The sequence below is a fragment of the Microcaecilia unicolor genome, chromosome 4, assembly GCF_901765095.1.
Source record: "Microcaecilia unicolor chromosome 4, aMicUni1.1, whole genome shotgun sequence".
Taxonomy (NCBI): Eukaryota; Metazoa; Chordata; class Amphibia; order Gymnophiona; family Siphonopidae; genus Microcaecilia; species Microcaecilia unicolor.
This window is the reverse complement of record NC_044034.1, coordinates 47,176,625-47,197,035: the sequence shown is the minus strand read 5'-3', so window position 1 is coordinate 47,197,035 and position 20,411 is coordinate 47,176,625. Positions and strand designations below refer to the sequence as shown.

General features: G+C 43.3%; 1 protein-coding gene across 1 annotated transcript in view; it reads left to right on the top strand.

Annotated features, from left to right (window-relative positions):
• The first annotated feature begins 3,236 nt into the window (after positions 1-3,236).
• The window catches only part of CCDC82 (coiled-coil domain containing 82), an 86,356-nt gene continuing 69,181 nt past the window's right edge, over positions 3,237-20,411 (top strand). Inside the window, 2 exon segments of the mRNA XM_030199355.1 lie at positions 3,237-3,317; positions 15,092-15,674. Of these exon segments, the coding sequence (XP_030055215.1) occupies positions 15,102-15,674 (573 nt within the window). The 5' untranslated portion in view covers positions 3,237-3,317; positions 15,092-15,101.

Below are 20,411 nucleotides of genomic sequence, written 5' to 3'. Positions count from 1 at the left end.
CCATGACCAAATCGCTTGGATTTGGTCGTTTCTGAGATGGGCAGCCTCGGTTTCCATTAACGCCGAAAACCGGGGACCATGTCTAAGGACGACCATCTGTAAGGTCGACCTAAATGTTGAGATATGGGCGTCCCCGACCGTATTATCGAAACGAAAGATGGACGCCCATCTTGTTTCGATAATACGGGTTTCCCCACCCCTTTGCAGGGACGTCCTGTGAGGACGCCCTCAAGAAAACTTTGGCGCCCCATTCGATTATGCCCCTCTTGGTTAACTTCTGCTGTATATCAACCAGTAGTAAATAATAGTAATAAACAATATTAAGTGCATTTTAAAATATATCACTTTATTCTTCAAAACAGAAAAAGCAAGTTCCCACAAACCATCTAGGCACAGGTAAAAAAAAGCTTTCAAATGCTCCCAGGTTTCAACCTAATATATGTTAAATGTGGGATTTGAATGCCATAAATAAATAAATAGATAGAAACTCTACATAAGTACATAAGTATTGCCATACTGGTTAAGACCAAAGGTCCATCAAGCCCAGCATCCTCTCTCCAACAGAGGCCAATCCAGGTCCCAAATACCTGGCAAGATCCCAAAAAAGTACAAAACATTCTATACTGCTTATCCCAGAAATAGTGGATTTTCTCCAAGTCCATTTAATAATAGTCTATGGACTTTTCCTTTAGAAAGCCGTCCAAACCGTTTTTAAACTCCGCTAAGCTAACTGCCTTTACCACATTCTCTGGCAACGAATTCCAGAGTTTAATTACACATTGAGTGAAGAAACATTTTCCCCGATTTGTTTTAAATTTACTACATTGTAACTTCATCGCATGCCCCCAGACCTAGTATTTTTGGAAAGCATAAACAGACGCTTCACATCTACTCATTCAACTCCACTCATTATTTTATAGACCTCTATCATATCTCCTCTCAGCCGCCTTTTCTCCAAGCTGAAGAGCCCTAGCCGCTTTAGCCTTTCCTCATAGGGAAGTCGTCCCATCACCTGAATCATCTTTGTCGCCCTTCTCTGCACCTTTTCCAATTCCACTATATCTTTTTTGAGGTGCGACGACCAGAATTGAACACAATACTCGAGATGAAGTCGCACCATGGAGTGATACAATGGTATAATAATATCCTCATTTTTGTTTTCCATCCTTTTCCTAATAATACCGAACATTCTATTTGCTTTCCTAGCCGCAGCAGCACATTGAGCAGAAGATTTCAATGTATCATCAATGATGACACCTAGGTCCCTTTCTCGGTCCGTGACTCCTAGCGCGGAACCTTGTATGACGTAGTTATAGTTTGGGTTCCTCTTTCCCACATGCATCACTTTGCACTTGCTCACATTAAACATCATCTGCCATCTAGACGCCCTGACTCCCAGTCTCGTAAGGTCCTCTTGTAATTTTTCACAATCCTCCCGCGATCTAACAACTTTGAATAACTTTGTGTCATCAGCAAATTTAATTACCTCACTAGCTACTCCCATCTCTAGGTCATTTATAAATATGTTAAAAAGCAGCGGTCCCAGCACAGACCCCTGGGGAACCCCACTAACTACCCTTCTCCATTGAGAATACTAACTATTTAACCCTACTCTCTGTTTTCTATCTTTTAACCAATTTTTAATCCACAATAGAACACTACCTCCTATCCCATGGCTCTCCAATTTCCTCTGGAGTCTTTCATGAGGTACTTTGCCAAACGCCTTCTGAAAATCCAGATACAAAATATCAACCGGCTCACCTTTATCCACGTTTGTTCACCCCTTCAAAGAAATGTAGTATAAGACAGATTGGTGAGGCAAGACTTCCCTTCACTAAATCCATGTTGACTTTGTCCCATTAGTCCATGCTTTTGATTGTGCTTTGTAATTTTGTTCTTCATAATAGTCTCTACCATTTTGCCCGGCACCGACCTCAGACTCACCAATCTATAATTTCTCGGATCTCCTCTGGAACCTTTTTTAAATATCGGCGTTACATTGGCCACCTTCCAATCTTCCAGTACCACGCTCGATTTTAAAGATAAATTACATATCTCTAACAGTAGCTCTGCCAGCTCATTTTTTAGTTCTATCAGTTCCCTGGGATGAATACCATCCGGTCCAGATTTGCTACTCTTCAGTTTGCTGAACTGCTCCATTACGTCTTCCAGGTTTACAGATATTTCATTGTTTCTCCGACTTGACAGCCTTGAATACCCTATCCAGCACCGGTATCCCACCCAAATCTTCCTCGGTGAAGACCGAAGCAAAGAACTCATTTAATTTTTCTATTTCTTTGTCTTCCCTGATCGCCCCCTTTACACCCCGGTCATCCAGCGGGCCAACCGATTCTTTTGCCGGCTTCCTGCTTTTAATGTATCTAAAAAAAATTTTACTATCAGTTTTCGCCTCTAACGCTATCTTTCTTTCAAAATCCTTCTTTGCCTTTCTTATCAGCACTTTGCATCTGACTTGACATTCCTTATGCTGCTTCTTATTTTCTTCAGTCGGTTCCTTCTTCCATTTTCTGAAGGATTCCTTTTTAGCTCCAATAGCCTCCTTTACCTCACTATAGAAATGATAAGTAGTAGTAGTAAGTAGTAGGGTGTCCCTGTAACCACCCCCTCCAACTGACCACTGATTAAGATTTAAAACAAATTACTACTCTACCTATGAAAAGTTATCCGGTTTTTATGCTTCCTCTGTGTACATCCGTATGCTGCACAAGCTGGCATGTTTGAAGATATAAGTGAGATTAAATAAAAATGCTACCAACAAAGAACGACAACGTAGATGCAGCAGCTCATGAGTCATAGGTTTGCTACTTTACTTGCTTTGTTTTGAGTACGGGGATGACGGCAGCGCGATGAAGGGAAAACTCAGCCGGACCTAATTGGGTTCAGCATTTTGACGTCACTTCAGCTCCTGTATATTAAACCTCCTTGGTTTTCAATAGCGTTTATTGTTTTGGGTGTACTTATATGGCGGCAAGCCCCGCCTACCGGATTCAGTCCCCACTATGGGCCAGATAGGCTCATGCAGTCTCCTGTTCTCAATCTAACCTCCTTAGAAAGGACCCCCCCCCCACCCCACGCCCTTATCTGAGTGTGAGGCTCGCTGCCTCGGCAGACTGCTGCGCTGAATTATTGAACAGAGGCGGAGGCGTTACCCACCTCCGTTCCCGCTCGCCTGTGACGCAACTTCCTGTTTTCGTTTTCGGGTGGAAAGGCGGGAACAGGAGTCAGGACGCCTTTTGGGAGAGAAGTTGTGTCGTAGGGGACAGGGGCACCGGAAAAGGAAAGTTGCGGGATTGTTGGTGGGTGATTTCAGGTATGAGTTTAAGAGGGGGGGGGGGGGAGGTGCCGGATTGCGGACGCTGGAAAGAAGGAGACAGAGGGGAGATGGCAGGACCACAGGGAGGGGAGAGCAGTCCCTCCCTGAATGCATGTATTGGTATCTTTGGCTTTTGGATAGAAAGTGTATAGGTAGCTAGGAAAGAGAGCTACAACAGTTCATTGTCTGAAGAGGGGGGTGAGGAAGGTTTAGTGTGAGGGATGCCATTTGATAGGAGCACAATCAAATGAATCGCATATAAGGATTTGAAAATAACACAAGAGAACACATTTGAACCCTGAATGCAGGTGATGCAAACCACACAATCTCCCAGCAAAAAGTGATGGAGTGGCGGCAGTGGCCCCAGAAGTCTATTGATGTAATAGGACAGAACTAGAAATAGATCAGCTGACCTGAGACTGGTTGGTGGTGGCTGGGTATCATCCAGCAAGGTGGTAAGAGCGTAAGAGGGTGGGAGATAAGGGAGGCACATCTGACAATGTGTAGATAGGTAATGCCAGCAGGGTAAAACTCATCTGAAGCAGGCAGTGCTGGCAAGTTTATGGTAGCCTGGTGCCATCCAGCAGTGTCATCATTTTTATTGGGATTTGTTAATTGTCTTTATAAAGAAAATGCACCTATATTACCTAAAGGATGGATTGGCTTTATAAAGAAAACAATGTAAATGGTAAAGCATTTGATATACTGCCTTTCAGTGGCACAACCAAAGCAGTGTACTTTTTTTTTTTTAATGGCAAGACCAGAAAGGACAGATGCGCAAGCAACAGCATCATTAATTTTGGTAGCATTGTAAATTATCAGTCGCAGTGGAATTAAAGATAAGGTTTGAAAAAACATCTATCCAGCCTCATGCATAAACAGTCTGTTTATATGGATGTGAACTCAGTATGCTCGTGAATGCTGGCCAATAATGCTATTGATTTCCTATACAGTATGATCTGTTACAGTATAAAGTCCGTTTTTATAATTCTGGCAATACATCTGCCCATTTTGCATAGGACGTTGAAGGAGGAATTGAACTATCCAGGTCAGAATGTGCCCTGTTTAACCCAGTGGCATAGCTACAGGTGGGCCTGGGTGGGCCCACCCATTCTTGCCTCCCATTCTTGCCTCAGGCCCACCCATTCTTGCCTCAGGCCCACCCAGTCTAGTGGCCCCCAAAGCACCTCGTTGGCAGTGCCTCATGCCTCTCTTTCTCGCCCTCATGGCAGCCGCCTGTCTCTCTCTAAATTCCCCACCCCTGCCCCCATCTACCTTTGAGCTATCGCCGGCAGTGATTCTGTAATCAACCTGCACCAGCCTTGCAGGCTTCTCTCTACTGCATCCCCCTTGATTACATAATTTCCTGTTTCCTCACTGGCAGGGACGTCGCATGCTGCTTACTGGAATTGCTGCCGGCAATGGCTTGGAGGTAGACCGGAAAGGAGAGAGGAGCATGGGGGAAGGGGGGAAGGAAAGAAAGGAATGGATGCTGGGGGGGGGGAAGAGAGGAACGGATGCCAGGTGGGGGGGGGGGGGAAGAGGAGCGGATGCTGAGCGAGGGGGGGAGGAGAAGCATGAAGATAGCAGGGGCAGAGGCAAAGTTTAACAAAAAACTGCATGTATGGACAGAGATGGGGGTGGGAAGGGCCCACCCAAAATAGCAGGTCTGGCTACACTCCTGGTTTAACCTGTATTTTACAAAAGGTTCCTGCTCCATTGAGCCCTTGTAGTCATGTAATACAACCACTGGAGGTCAAGCTGTTCATACTTTGGAAGACAGTGGGAGTTTTTCATCAGACAGAATGTTTGTTATTTTGACTGATTCATTTGCCCAGATAATATTTCAGAAACCTTGTGGGTCATCAGATGTTTGTTGGTGAACCTCTGAGGTAGGCAGCAATGCTCTTCTTTTTAGAGTAATGGTTACTTACTAGCTATGTTCCCACAAGCATCATTCCCATTTATTTTTTTTTCCTGAGGGTTGACACAAAGATCTTCACATCATCAGCCACAGTGAAAGAGACCTATAGACTTTTAAATGTTAGTCTGAAAGTCTTTATGACAATGTAGATGATTTTCTGGTTTGCTCTTGGGGTGATTTCGGCAGGACAACTGCTCCAGGGTAGAGCCATATTTAGACATGGCCTTTATCCTTGTCTAGGCAGACAGATTTTAACCTTGTCTAGGCAGACAGATTTTAACCTCTCTTTTTCATAGGTTCTCTGGAAAAAAAAATTTTTTTTTTGGGTTGTAGCTTGATGAGTTCTCACAAACTTTTATAGTGATAATAAACCCAAACTCTTTTGGATCTTTATGCAGGACAGGATGCCCAGAGTCAGTTGTGAAGGTTTTCAGCAGTGGCATAGCCACGGAGAGGCCTTGGGGGACCTGCTGCACAATGGCTGGTGGGGATGCCCAATTCCCACCAGTGAACGATGTCTACTACCCGAACTGCCTCAGCAGGAAGAAGTCAACGGCTTCCTTTCCAGTCGCCTATGTCTGCACATGCACAAAGAGTGCAGACATTGGCGATGGAAAGGAAGCCACTGACTTCTTCCTGCTGAGCCAGTTTGGGCAACAGATCTTGAGGCATATTTTCAAAGCACTTAGCCTCCCAAAGTTCCATAGACACCTATGGAATTTTGGAAGGTTAAGTGCTTTGAAAATATATCTCCTTGTCTTCTGGCAGGGATTGGCCATCCCCGCCAGCAAAGGTAAGGTTTGAGGGGAGAAAATACATTGCCCCCCCCCAGTCCTTTCCCCTGCCCCCAAATGCAATGCTGGCTATTGGGGTGTAGTTTTCTTGTTATTCACTTAGGCTAATTAGAATCAGGTGCTTAACTATCTAAGGAAATAAGGTGTTTGCTAAATAGTTCACACATCAGTTCAGAATTATTGTTCGTACATTGTGCATTATTGTGATTAAAGAAATATTATATAAATTGTTTAATGTATCTTAGTAAGAACTTGTAATTCTTATTATATTGTAAAAGCTCAAATGTGCAAAATAATAAAAAAAAAAGTATAAATTGTGACTACTACCTTGTATAACTGTAAATGATTCATTGGATTTAACAGACTTAGGGGCCCTTTTACTAAGCTGCATTGGGGACTGATGCACACCTAATGCAGGAAAAATGGCCTAACGTGTGATTTACTAAAGTGGTCCATGTTAGTTTTGTCATCTGTGCACACAAAGCACACTTTTTGGAGGGTGGAGGGGCAGAGAATGGGTGTGAATGCGCTAATAAGCTAGGACGCTGACCACTGCGCTATCTGCTTAGAGTGTCCATAACGCAGGGGCCCTTAGTGGTCCTTAAATAGGAGGCCATAAGTGCGTGACCAGAAATAAAACAAATAGGAAAAAGTCCTTTTTGACAGTTGCACAAGAAAGACATTATTTTATCCGGTACTTATATTTTGCCTAAACCAATTTCTAGTTCGAGGTGGATTACATAAAATAAAGAGAACCAGCAACCTAATCTGGGATTACAAACAAAGTGAAATTTACCCGTGTAAGGATGTGCTAAGCCCATTTTGTAGGACTGTTTAGTAAAAGGGCCCTTTAATCTGTTAATGATTTGTACCTTTACAAAAAATTGATGGTAACATTAGACTGCAGATGTAAGTGTGGTGAGTTCACACACACATAAACTGACTGTTAGTTTATATATCAAAAAAGGCTGATGGATAAGAAGTGATCTTACAAACGATCATTCTGCTACTGCTGGTAGCTGACATATTTGTAGAAGGCTGAACCAGAAAAACTGGGCAGATTTGGTCTTTATTTGCTTTCATTTACTATGTGACTATGGTCCTGATGTAATAAAGTATGAGTTACAATTGTTAGCACACATTTTCTTTACTTCAAAAAGATGAGATATTGTGGGGTACAAATGCAATAATAATGTGATTAAAAATCACATACACATTAACACTTGAAACACAAAGCTAATCATGTGATAATGAATTGGCCATAATGCATCCACACAAACATCGGAATACAAATATGTACTAAGCTTAGTACACATTTTTACATAGGACATTTTGTTAAAAATGGTAGTAGAGTTAAAACATGAACAGACTTTACTACCATTGTTTAAATGTAAAACATTTGAGGTTATCTGGTCAAGGCAGGGGCCTAGAAAGCACCCACCCCTTAAACTCAAACACCTAAGTATCCCACATCCACTTTATTGGCTCCCTTGATGGTCACCCTATACCTATCTATTTGAATGCTTCCACCTCCTCATCATTCATCTACTGCTGCCTACTATTTAAAAAAAACATGGCAGCTTACAGCAAAGGACAGGAGAAGAAAACATTCAATTGAACAGGTAAGTTTGGAGAGAACATCAAGGGGGTGTACAGAGTAGGTGGGAATAGATCTTATCAGAGGCTTTCTGGTTCAGAGTCCTGGTTATGGTCCCTCCAACTTAGGACCTACAGTATTGGTGCTCCTGGAAAACTGAGAGTGAATGCCAAGGTTCTGTTGGGAGGAACAGAATGAAAACTGTAATAGGCTGTAGCAGAATACCTCATTTTAGTCACATGCATAGAATACAGGTCTTCCCTCCCAGGTCTTATTAGCAAGCGATGTACACTGTTCATGCAAATGATATGCTAACATCTCTCCTAGTTCACTTATTATTTTTAGTTACATTTGTACCCTGCACTTTTTCCCCACTCATGGCAGGCTCAATGCAGCAGGCAATGGAGGGTTAAGTGACTTGCCCAGAGTCACAAGGAGCTGCCTGTGCCAGGAATCAAACTCAGTTCTTTAGTTCCACAGGACCAAAGTCCACCACCCTAACCACTAGGCCACTCCTCCACTCAGTGCTCAGGGAATTGTATGAATAGAATCCAGAAAGGTTAGTTCTCTCCCTGTGCCATCTCTCACGTAGCCTTCCATGACAAGCTGCAACCTCCCATTTCTTCGCCCTAACTGTATGAGCGGGCCATGGGACTAACCTCATATCTAACTTGTTACTATATAAAGGCTAAGGGGTGTCTTGGCTTAAATTGCTTATTTTTTTTTTTCAACCTGAAATGTTATAAGCTTCAGCTGTCTATTAAATAGAAGTTTAACTTATAAGACTACCACTTATAACCAAAATTAGAGAGATTAAAAAGCATTATTGTAGATATATAAAGTTCTATGACACTCATATATTTCCTATTGTATTGGTATTCATTCCTAGGCCTTGATGGGTACCAACATCTCAGGCTTCAAGGTATCTCTCATGAGTATGCCTACTATCTCCATTATATACAAATCTCTGTCTCATGCATACAGGTTATCCTGACAATCTGACCTGTTGGTTATCCTAGAGTACTGAGAGGGAATACCAGGGTTCTGTTTCGAGGAACAGAGTGAAAACTATAGCGGGCTGTAGATGCCTACACATTAGCAGAATACTTCACTTTAGTCACACACATAGAATACAGGTTCCTTAGGATGTGCTGTGAGTGGAGGAGTGGCCTAGTGGTTAGGGTGGTGGACTTTGGTCCTGAGGAACTGAGTTCAATTCCTGGCACAAGCAGCTCCTTGTGACTCTGGGCAAGTCACTTAACCCTCCATTGCCTGCCGCATTGAGCCTGCCATGAGTGGGAAAGCACAGGGTACAAATGTAACAAAAATAAATTTGAAAAAAAAAAGGGGGAGGGGGAATGGACATCAACAGCATTTCCTGCCATTTATTTCTTTTTTGAAATGAATGACAAAGACAGACACCATGTCATTTGGTCATCATTTTTTATATATGTTAACTGTTATCTTCTGGCTTTAACTTAGTCCATAGTCCTCTTTTGTTTGATATCTGCTGCTCCAACAAGGAGCTTGTCAACAAGCCATAGTAGTGGTACAACAAATATAAATCTGTGAACTATAGTAGTAATATTATTATTACAAAAGAACAGTACTTGCAGTTAGTATTTGTCTAATACAAAAGCCCCTTACCTTCAAAAAGAGAAAGACTAGAGCTCTTACTTTAGGCTCACCAGCAGTAGGGTCTTTATTTGGGTCTCCATTTACAGTTAGGGTGAATCCATAACTACCAGCAATCAAGCATCTGTTAGTCTTGTAAAGTCCTGTGCTGAACAGATATTCCCTCTCCCTACCCCCTTTTGGAACCTAACGGTGTCTTCCCCCACACCCCACACCTTCCCAAGTATCTGTTCTTATCAGTTTAAGGTCTTATTAGCAAGCAATGTGCACTAGTCATCTGTTTATGCAAATGATATACAGTGGGGGAAATAAGTATTTGATCCCTTGCTGATTTTGTAAGTTTGCCCACTGACAAAGACATGAGCAGCCCATAATTGAAGGGTAGGTTATTGGTAACAGTGAGAGATAGCACATCACAAATTAAATCCGGAAAATCACATTGTGGAAAGTATATGAATTTATTTGCATTCTGCAGAGGGAAATAAGTATTTGATCCCCCACCAACCAGTAAGAGATCTGGCCCCTACAGACCAGGTAGATGCTCCAAATCAACTCGTTACCTGCATGACAGACAGCTGTCGGCAATGGTCACCTGTATGAAAGACACCTGTCCACAGACTCAGTGAATCAGTCAGACTCTAACCTCTACAAAATGGCCAAGAGCAAGGAGCTGTCTAAGGATGTCAGGGACAAGATCATACACCTGCACAAGGCTGGAATGGGCTACAAAACCATCAGTAAGACGCTGGGCGAGAAGGAGACAACTGTTGGTGCCATAGTAAGAAAATGGAAGAAGTACAAAATGACTGTCAATCGACAAAGATCTGGGGCTCCACGCAAAATCTCACCTCGTGGGGTATCCTTGATCATGAGGAAGGTTAGAAATCAGCCTACAACTACAAGGGGGGAACTTGTCAATGATCTCAAGGCAGCTGGGACCACTGTCACCACGAAAACCATTGGTAACACATTACGACATAACGGATTGCAATCCTGCAGTGCCCGCAAGGTCCCCCTGCTCCGGAAGGCACATGTGACGGCCCGTCTGAAGTTTGCCAGTGAACACCTGGATGATGCCGAGAGTGATTGGGAGAAGGTGCTGTGGTCAGATGAGACAAAAATTGAGCTCTTTGGCATGAACTCAACTCGCCGTGTTTGGAGGAAGAGAAATGCTGCCTATGACCCAAAGAACACCGTCCCCACTGTCAAGCATGGAGGTGGAAATGTTATGTTTTGGGGGTGTTTCTCTGCTAAGGGCACAGGACTACTTCACCGCATCAATGGGAGAATGGATGGGGCCATGTACCATACAATTCTGAGTGACAACCTCCTTCCCTCCGCCAGGGCCTTAAAAATGGGTCGTGGCTGGGTCTTCCAGCACGACAATGACCCAAAACATACAGCCAAGGCAACAAAGGAGTGGCTCAGGAAGAAGCACATTAGGGTCATGGAGTGGCCTAGCCAGTCACCAGACCTTAATCCCATTGAAAACTTATGGAGGGAGCTGAAGCTGCGAGTTGCCAAGCGACAGCCCAGAACTCTTAATGATTTAGAGATGATCTGCAAAGAGGAGTGGACCAAAATTCCTCCTGACATGTGTGCAAACCTCATAATCAACTACAGAAGACGTCTGACCGCTGTGCTTGCCAACAAGGGTTTTGCCACCAAGTATTAGGTCTTGTTTGCCAGAGGGATTAAATACTTATTTCCCTCTGCAGAATGCAAATAAATTCATATACTTTCCACAATGTGATTTTCCGGATTTAATTTGTGATGTGCTATCTCTCACTGTTACCAATAACCTACCCTTCAATTATGGGCTGCTCATGTCTTTGTCAGTGGGCAAACTTACAAAATCAGCAAGGGATCAAATACTTATTTCCCCCACTGTACTAATGTATCTCCAAGTTCAGTTATTGGGTATTCTTCTCTCCTAGCACTAGGAGAATTGAATAGAATCTAGAAGAGTTACAACCCCCCCCCCCCCCCCCCCCCCCCCCCACTGCCACCTTTCACTTAGCCTTCCCTGACAAGCTACAGCATCCCATGCAGAGTCCTGATGTCTTCGCCCTAACTGTGTGATGGGCCATGGGACTAACTTCACATCCAAGCTATCACTATTTAGTTAACATTATTCAGTTTTGGGCTCTGGCAAAGGGAAACTGAATGTGCAAAAGACCAAGATCCTTTAATTCTGAAATCAAAGAGTTGAGGTCCCAAATTCAATAACGTTATCAAATGACAGAGCCTTCTTAGTCAAGTCAGAAGCTAGCTTGCTTGGGGTCCTTCTAGACTTCTCATCCTCATCCCACATCAACCAACTATGGATGAAAAGTGTTTACAAGGAGACAACTGTCTAATCTGATCATTCTTTGATCAAAAGGTCTTTGCTCTATTGGTCCAGATTCTGATCCTACTGCATCTGGACTACTGTAATGTCTTATTTTTGGGCATTAAGCTCCAATATAAAAAAAAAAAAAACCTACAGATCACACAGAACACAGCAGCAAGATTAATATTCAAAATAGATACATTAGTGTTACGTCATATCTTACTAAACTGCATTGGTTACCCATAACTGAAAGAATTAGGTTTAAAGCCGTCTGTCTAATCTTTCAGATTTTGCATGGCACTACCTCTGAACTATTGATCAATATCTCATCTGTTTGCATTGTTCACTCAGACTGAAAAAACAATTGATCGTTGCCCCATCTTTCTACAATGGAATCCCATTTCAGAAGATCTTTTACTCGCTCTTCCTGGTATCAGGAATCTGTTTATGGAGATTCCTGATCCCCCCCCCCCCCCCCCCCCCCGGCTTTGAGATAACTACCTCAGCTTCCAGAAGAGACTAAAAATCTACCTTTTCCCGAAGTCTGCTACTTAACAATCTCTACTTCTGTTACCCCTGACAGACTATTGAACTGCTAAATAAAACACCACCTGATAATGTTACAGTGATGGGCAGATAACATTGTATCTACCCAACAAGATCATATTCACCCAACGTCCTTCCTATAATATTGTACCAACTTCTGCCCCACTGATGATGTAAATCGCACTGAACCCTAAAAAGGGGGATATTAACGGTATATAAGAATTGAATTGAATCACACTGTAAGACCCAGTTCTGTTATATTTATTTGCTTTGTGTGCTCTCCTATGGAGGGGGGGGGGGGGGGTATGCATTCTCTCACAGTATATAAGAGGCATCTGATGCCTGTCTTTTTCCCTCAAGCTATTAATTCTACCTGCTAAAGTTATTTTTAAAAAGTCTCTCTAAGACTCCCCTTGGGCCCCTTGTATTGGGAGTGGAGGAATAGCATAATAGTTAATGCAGTGGCCTGAGAGCCAGAAGACCCAGTTTCAATTCCCACTGCAGCTTCTTGTGACCTTAAGTCATTTAACTCTCTGTTGCCCAAGGTACAAATAAGTACCTGTATATAATATGTGCACAGCTTTGATTATAGCTACCAAAAGGCAGTATATGAGATCCTGTTCTTGTTCCTTTACCCCATGTATAGCCTTCTAATGATGGAAGTGGCATCTGTAGGTCCTACTCTGCTATTACTTTTTTCATGCTGGCAGTAGCTGATCCAAGATGCAGTTATTTTATTGTATGGCAGATTAGAGATCACTCCTGTTCTCAGAAGATTTCACATATGGCAGGGGGTAGTCTGGGGGAGTTTTGGGTACCTTGTTTGAAATAACTTTAGCAGCAGCAGTGTCAGCTTTGGGGGAGAAAGGGTCTGGATTTTTTTTTTCATTTAATTTTGTTTGTGTGATCTTTGTTTCATTTTAAATAAATTACTCAACAAAAGGAACAGAAATAAACAACAATATAAAACAAAAAATATTTAGTGCACACCTCTATTGATTCCCAAACTAGGGAGGTGAAAGATGGCACCAAGATGTTTGTTCTCTGCAGGAACTGCAGAGCACTGTGCATTTAAATGGTGGAGGAACAATGCAATATAGAGGGTAAAAATTAAGATGGAAACCCCAAGAAGTCAGACTCTGCAGGAAGTGCAGCACTGGAGATATCAATGCATTTTCTTCTGTACTATGCAAATAGAAGAGAGGAATGTTTCACAAAATTGACAAAATAAGAATGAGCAGAAAAAACTCTGTATTATCCTTGCTATAACTGACAAAACTGCAGCCATGGTAGCAAAATACATTGTGTCCTATCCAGGCCAAAAACTAGAGGCAATACTCCCACCTTAGTGGAATTCTGCACCAAAATTTTAAAAGTTCTGCACACAATAGGTAATTGTGAACAGTATTTGTAGTTGCAAAGTGGGTGCTTATTTTAAAAAGGCTAATTTATTTACGTGGATCAATGAGCAGACATAAATTAGTGCATGCAGATTTGAAAATTATGAGTACCTATTCTCTTTTATTCTCCCCCCCCCCCTCAGTTTATTCCCACCATCCTCTCCTCCCCATCAATCTCTTCCTCCTCATCTTGTTTCTTGTTTGCTTTTCTTCCCCCTCACTATGGAAGCAATAAAGAACTTCACTGCATACTAGCTAACTTTATGAGCCCCTCCCTTCATTTCATATCCAGGTGGCCAGGATTATCGAAAATTCTCTTATAGACATGAATGAAAGCTTCATAATTCCCAACAATTGGATCTTGCCTCCTAGAGTGTAGAGTCCCAGACCAGTGTTTTATCTGTCAACAGGGAGATAATGTAGACTATCCTGGAAAAGTGGTCTGGGAAATAAGAGGACTGAAGTATAAATAAAATGGAATCCATGACAGGTCTTTGGATCTCAAGAAAAACATAAGGGAATCTTTGACCCTAGCTCCCTTATGTGGCAGCATTAGTGTTGCCTCAAGGGGGCTGAAGGAATAGATTCTACAGGGGAGATATGATTGAGGTCTACAAAATTGATTTTTTTACTCATTCCAAAAGTACAAAGACTAGGGGACACTCAAGGAAGTTACATGGAAATACTTTTAAAACAAATAGGAGGAAATAGTTTTTCAATGAATAGTTAAGCTCAGGAACTCTTTGCCGGAGAATGTGGTAACAGTGGTTAGTGTATCTGGGTTTAAAAAAGGTTTGGACAAATTCCTGGAGGAAAAGTCCATAGTTTGCCATGATTTGGGTTTCTGCCAGGTACTTGTGTCCTGGCTTGGCCACTGTTTGGAAAACAAGATACTGGGCTAGATGGACCATTGGTCTGACCCAGTATGACTTCTCTTATGTTCTTATGTACTGAATAGCCTGGCAAAAATCCTCAGTTTTAACTTGTTGCGGAGTCAAACACTGATTTAATTCCCCCACATGTTTTCTTTGCACCACTACAATTGTAGCTAGCTAGAGCTTGATGTGATGGATCTCATCAGCGATGAGCCCAGCCAAAGGGAGCAGGTTGAGTTCCACAGAAAAAACTGTCCTCTGAATATAGCACCCCAAGCCCTGGGGATAGTAGGCCTGATCTGTCTGTAGCAACTGCCTTCCCTTTGGATTGAGTCCTCTGGTACTGGCAGCCACCAGTATCTGCATGATTCCAGAGCCTGGTGTGGGGCACGCTGACACCAAGAAGTCCCAGTACAGGAACAGAGCCAACAAGCAGACAGGGAACAGATTCGGGAGTTAAATAAACTTCAGAGTAGAGAACCCAAATCCAGAATAAAGAAAGGTCACAGCATCCTGATTTTAGGAATGTTCTGTTGCATCTCTAGTTTATTGATTCCTAAAACATGACTATTACGTTGATAGGTTGTATTTGCTACAGTATGTTTTTGTCCAAGCTGCTTTTTATGAATGTAATACTGTATTCTCTTTTTATAGTTGCTTCTTGATGGAGAAGGAAACTATGAACAGAAAATACAAAACCAGAAGAATCACAAGGACAGAACAGTTCACTTGGAAATCTCGGGTTGACTGGAAGCGGACTAAAAGAGATCAAATGTCATCAGTTCTTGACGATAATCAACAGGACTCAAGCACATCAGATGCTGATGGAGAAGAAGAAGATGGAGATATGACTGATAGTAGCACTTCAGAAGAGGTGCAGGAACAGAGGAACGCAACTGTTGTTTCCAAGGAGGATGGAGAAGAAGAAGAAGAATGTGTTACTTTGGGAACTCGGAAAAGGACATCATCTGTACTGTATGACAGTGATAGTAGCTGTGACAGTGTGGGTCCTATGAGAAAAGTATTTAGCAAACGACGTTGCATTATAGAGGAAGATGAATGTGATTATGATAAAACAGATAACCAGTCTCTGAACCTAAAGGAGGAAGAAACTTCTAGTACTGAAGATGAAGAGTCCTTCCAAAAGCAAAATGCAAACTTGAGAAAACAAATGAGACTAGCAAAGCTGAAAGAGCTCTCAGAAAAACGAAGATCAAATAGTAGTGGATATTTTGTGGTGAGCTGGTAATATCTATATTGCTTTTACTATCTATACTAGCTGTTGAGCCCGTTAAAACAGGCTAGTATGGGGTTTTTCCAAGGCCCCCTCCCCTTGCCGCTACAGGGCCCCCCCCCCAAGGTCGCCGCTACCAGTCCCCCCCCCCCCCCCGGAGTCGCCGCCACCCCTCCACCCGGCCCGGGCCCTCTCTTCGCTATTGAACTTACGTCGCCGAAACACAGCACGCAGATCAGCAGAGCTCCCGTCGGCCTTCCTTCTCTGCCTGTGTCCCGCCCTCGTGTGTCGTAACGTCGGCGAGGGCGGGACACAGGCGGGGAAGGAAGGCCGACGGGAGCTCAGCTGATCTGCCTGCTGCGTGTCGGCGATGTAAGTCCAATACCGAAGAGAGTGCTTGGGCCGGGTGGAGGGGGGGCGGTGGCGGCAACTCCGGGTGGGGGGAGCGGTAGCGGCGACCTCGGGGAGAGCAGTAGCAACGTCGGCGGTTCCCTCCCTCCCTTTCGCGCAGTTTCCCTCTGTCCCACCCCCGTCACACGTATTGACGCAGGGGCGGGACAGAGAGAGAAGTCTCTACTCCGCATTTGCGGGTGAGTACGGTCACTCGCCATTTATATGTTTGATTTCTCTTTTGGGAGTAGTTTGTTATTTAAAAAATATTCTTTGGCCTTATCACTGCATTTGGAATAGTTTTATATACTGACCTTGGGAGCATCATATTTAACTTTATAGTTAGGAAACTGTAGCTAGTGTAAGGATCGTTGCAGGACCCCTACTAGCCCTGTATGCTCTGTAAGGTAAGTAGAGAGGAGGTGTATGCCATTTGGTTATAGCATCCCTCATGGCTGTAATGGTACTACATACTTTTATATAAAGCAGAAGCCCCAAGAAAGTGAGTCTGTGTGTATGGGGTGAAGGATTGTCATATAGAAGCAGTGTGTGCTTAAGGCTCAGCCATTGGGCCTACTTAATCTGTGACGCTTTCCTTGAGTTTTGTATCAGTGTCCAGTGTGAAGTGAATGTGAAAGATAGAGGTTTCACGCTTCCCTCTCCCTGCTATATAAATAAGAAGTGGAGCAACAGCTTGACTCATGAATAAACTGAGCAGTTTGGGGTTGAGACCCAAGGTGAGAAACTGGACTAGAAATAGGTTGATTGGCAGGTGACAGAAGGTGGTTGTAAATGGAATTCATTTTGAGGAGTGTTTCATGGCACTGTCTTGGGGCTGATTCTGTTCAATATCTTTGTGAGTGATATTGCTGAAGGGTTAGAAGGAAAATTTTGCAGTTTTGCAGATAACACAAGGATTTGACTCAGACTGCATACCATTGGCGTAGTTACATGGGGCCTGAGAGGGCCTGGGCCCCTGTAGATTTGGCCCTAGCCCCCTGCCCACGATCCCCTTGAACCCCCCTCCCGCCACCAACTCTCCGTCGCCGCCCGCCGTAAGGCGTCGAAACACTATCGCAGGAACTTTGTTGAAGGAAGGCGCTACTCGGGTGCAGAAGAAGACTCTTCGAAAAAGGTATCAGATGCAGCAGTGGGGCGGGCGACGACGGCGGGGGAGAGTTGGTGGCAGGAGGGGAGTTCAAGGGGATCGTGGGCAGGCCGGCAGGGGGGTCCACTGTGGCGGCGGCTCAGGGGGGGCGGCTAAACAGTGCCCCCCCACCTCGGGCTATGGCCCCCCCTCCCGGCGAGGTCTGGCTACGCCCCTGGTGCATACCCTCGAAAGGAGTACACAATATGATAAATGATCCACAAAAAGGCAAAGAATGGTCTAATGCTTGACAGTTAAGCTTTAATGTGAACAAATGCAGAGTGATGCAGTTTTGTTACCAAAATCCAAAGGAACTGTATGCAATAAGGCAGGCTTATTCAAGTTTGCTCCTTGAGGGTAACAAGCAGGCCAGATTTTCAGGATATACTTAATAAATATGCATGACAGAGATTTGCATACTGTTGAGATACTGGGCATACAAATCTATCTTATGCATATTCATTATTATAATCCAGTACCTATGAAAACATTTATTACTAACCATAAAATATAAATCTTTATTATAATATTTATATAAATTATGTGTCAATCATGCAAATAACAATTTTCACATTACATTATGCTTTATATTTAAAAGCAATAACATATTCATCAGTCAAAAATTATTGCCATAAGTCCACTGAAATAAATAGTCCTTCTGTGACTATCAGGCTCATTTTCAAAAGAGATAGACGACCAAAAAGTGACATAAGTCAGCATTTGGACGTTTATCTCACAGAAACGTCCAAATCAGTATTATCAAAACCTCTTTTAGGACGTCTTTCTGTAAAGTCCGTCAGAAGGATGTCCAAATCTCAAGGGAGTGTGCCAGAGGCGTGTTCAAGGCAGGACTTGGGCGTTCCTAAAACTTGGATGTCTTTCAGCCATAATGGAACAAAACAAAAATGTCCAAGACTAAAACTTAGATGTTTTGAGCTAGACCTAGTTTTATTTAAAAAAAAATAGCTGCAGTGGGACTTGAACCCACTTTCACAGGATCAAAGTCTGCTGCACTACCCACTAGGCTACTTCTCTACTCTGCACAAGAGGTGCCCCAAATGATCAGATGACCACTGGAGGGACTCGGTGATCACCTTCCCTTACTCCCCCAAATCACAAAACATTTTTCCAAACAGCGTTCTCAAAAGGAAAAGATAGACTTTTTTTTTGTAGAAAATGACCTTTCCTGTTCTGATTTTGGACATTTAACAAAAAATGCCCAAATTTAGACTTATATGTCATATTGAAAAATGCCCCTTGTGCATTTGACTTGCCCAAAGTCACAAGGAGCAGAAGTGGGACTTGAACCCATGTTGCCAGGATCAAAGCCCGCTGCATAAACCATTAAGCCACTCCTCCTCTATTTTGGATGGTTTGCATTTGGACATTTTTGGTTCAACAATGGACCAAAAAAAAAGGACATCCAATTCACAAAATGTCCAAATCGCAAGATGTCCATTGCATTTTTGAACACAAAGGATAGACGTCCATCTTTTTCGAAAATGACCTTTCCTGTTCAGAATTTGGATGTCTTTGTAAAACGTCCAAATTCTAATTTAGACGTTTCTTTCGAAAATGCCCCTCCACAGCTCCACAATGGCATGCTTATCGTACTTATCTCTGCAAATGCTAATTGTCAATATCCAAAGCATGCATACGCAAATATTATGATCTTCAATCCATTGCACAATCAAACCAACTTCTATCAAACCTTCTGAAGCTTCACTGACATGGTTCAAATCGTGGCATTTTCTGCCAGTGCAGTTCGTACTAGGTTTCAACAACAAGTTCAATGCAAGAATGAGACTCAAAATTCAACATGTTCCTGAATAATCTTGATTGTGTTTATATCAGTTTATGGCATTAGACCCGACATAGTCCCATGTTTCGCACTCAGGTGTCGTTAGGGGCCAAACTATAAAACTAAGTATAAACAATAGCACAAAAAACGTATGATGCAATAAACCTTTACCATAATCTTCCTTAAACATTAAAAGCTTATCAAGCCCCTCTTACCTTGCATATTCATTATCCCATACACTTTACATAACTGTGGAGTCCTTTTACTAAGGTGCGCTGAAAAAATGGCCTGCTGTAGTATAGGCGCGTGTTTTGGGCACACATAGATCCATTTTTCAGCACGCCTGCAAAAAATGCATTTTTAAAAAATTTTGACAGGGAGATCATGTGATGCGCCGAGAGAGTAAGACGTGTCGACATTCTCTCTGAGGTTCCCACTCCCTTATTAAACTTGCTTTAAAACATCATCACGAAAAACTGTTCAAATGATACGAGACCTTCCTTAATGGACAAATACATAACTACAGTGCCAGGAGACATGGAGGGCATAATTGAAAGGGGCGCCCAAGTTTATCCTGAGGATGTCCTCACAGGACGTCCCAGCGAAGGGGCAGGGAAATCCGTATTATCAAAACAAGATGGGCGTCCATCTTTCATTTCGATAATACGGTTGGGGACGCCCAAATCTTGACATTTAGGTCATCCCTAGAGATGGTCGTCCTTAGACTTGGCCATTTCTGATTTTCGGCGATAATGGAAACTAAGGACGCCCATCTCAGAAACGACCAAATGTAAGCCCTTTGGTTGTGGGAGGAGCCAGCATTCGTAGTGCACTGGTCCACTTGACATGCCAGGACAGCAACCGGGCATAGCTCCCTTACCTTGTGTGCTGAGCCCCCCAAAAACCACTACCCACCACTGTACACCACTACCATAGCCCTTACAGGTGAAGGGGGCACCTAGATGTGGGTACAGTGGGTTTGTGGTGGGTTTTGGGGGGCTCACATTTACCAGCATAAGTGTAACAGGTGGGGGGGTGGGCCTGGATCTGCCTATCTGAAGTGCACTGCACCCACTAAAACTGCTCCAGGGACCTGCATACTGCTGTCATGGAGCTGGGTATGATATTTGAGGCTGGCATAGAGGCTGGCAAAAAATATTTTAAAAAATATTTTTGAGGGTGGGAGGGGGTTAGTGACCACTGGGCGAGTAAGGGGAGGTCATCCCCGATTCGCTCCCGTGGTCATCTGGTCAGTTCGGGCACATTTTTCGTGGCTTGGTCGTAAGGAAAAAAGGACCAAGTAAAGTCGTCCAAGTGCTCATCAGGGATGCCCTTTTTTTTCGATTATGGGTCGAGGATACTCATGTTAGGCACGCCCAAGACTCACCTTCAGTACGCCTCC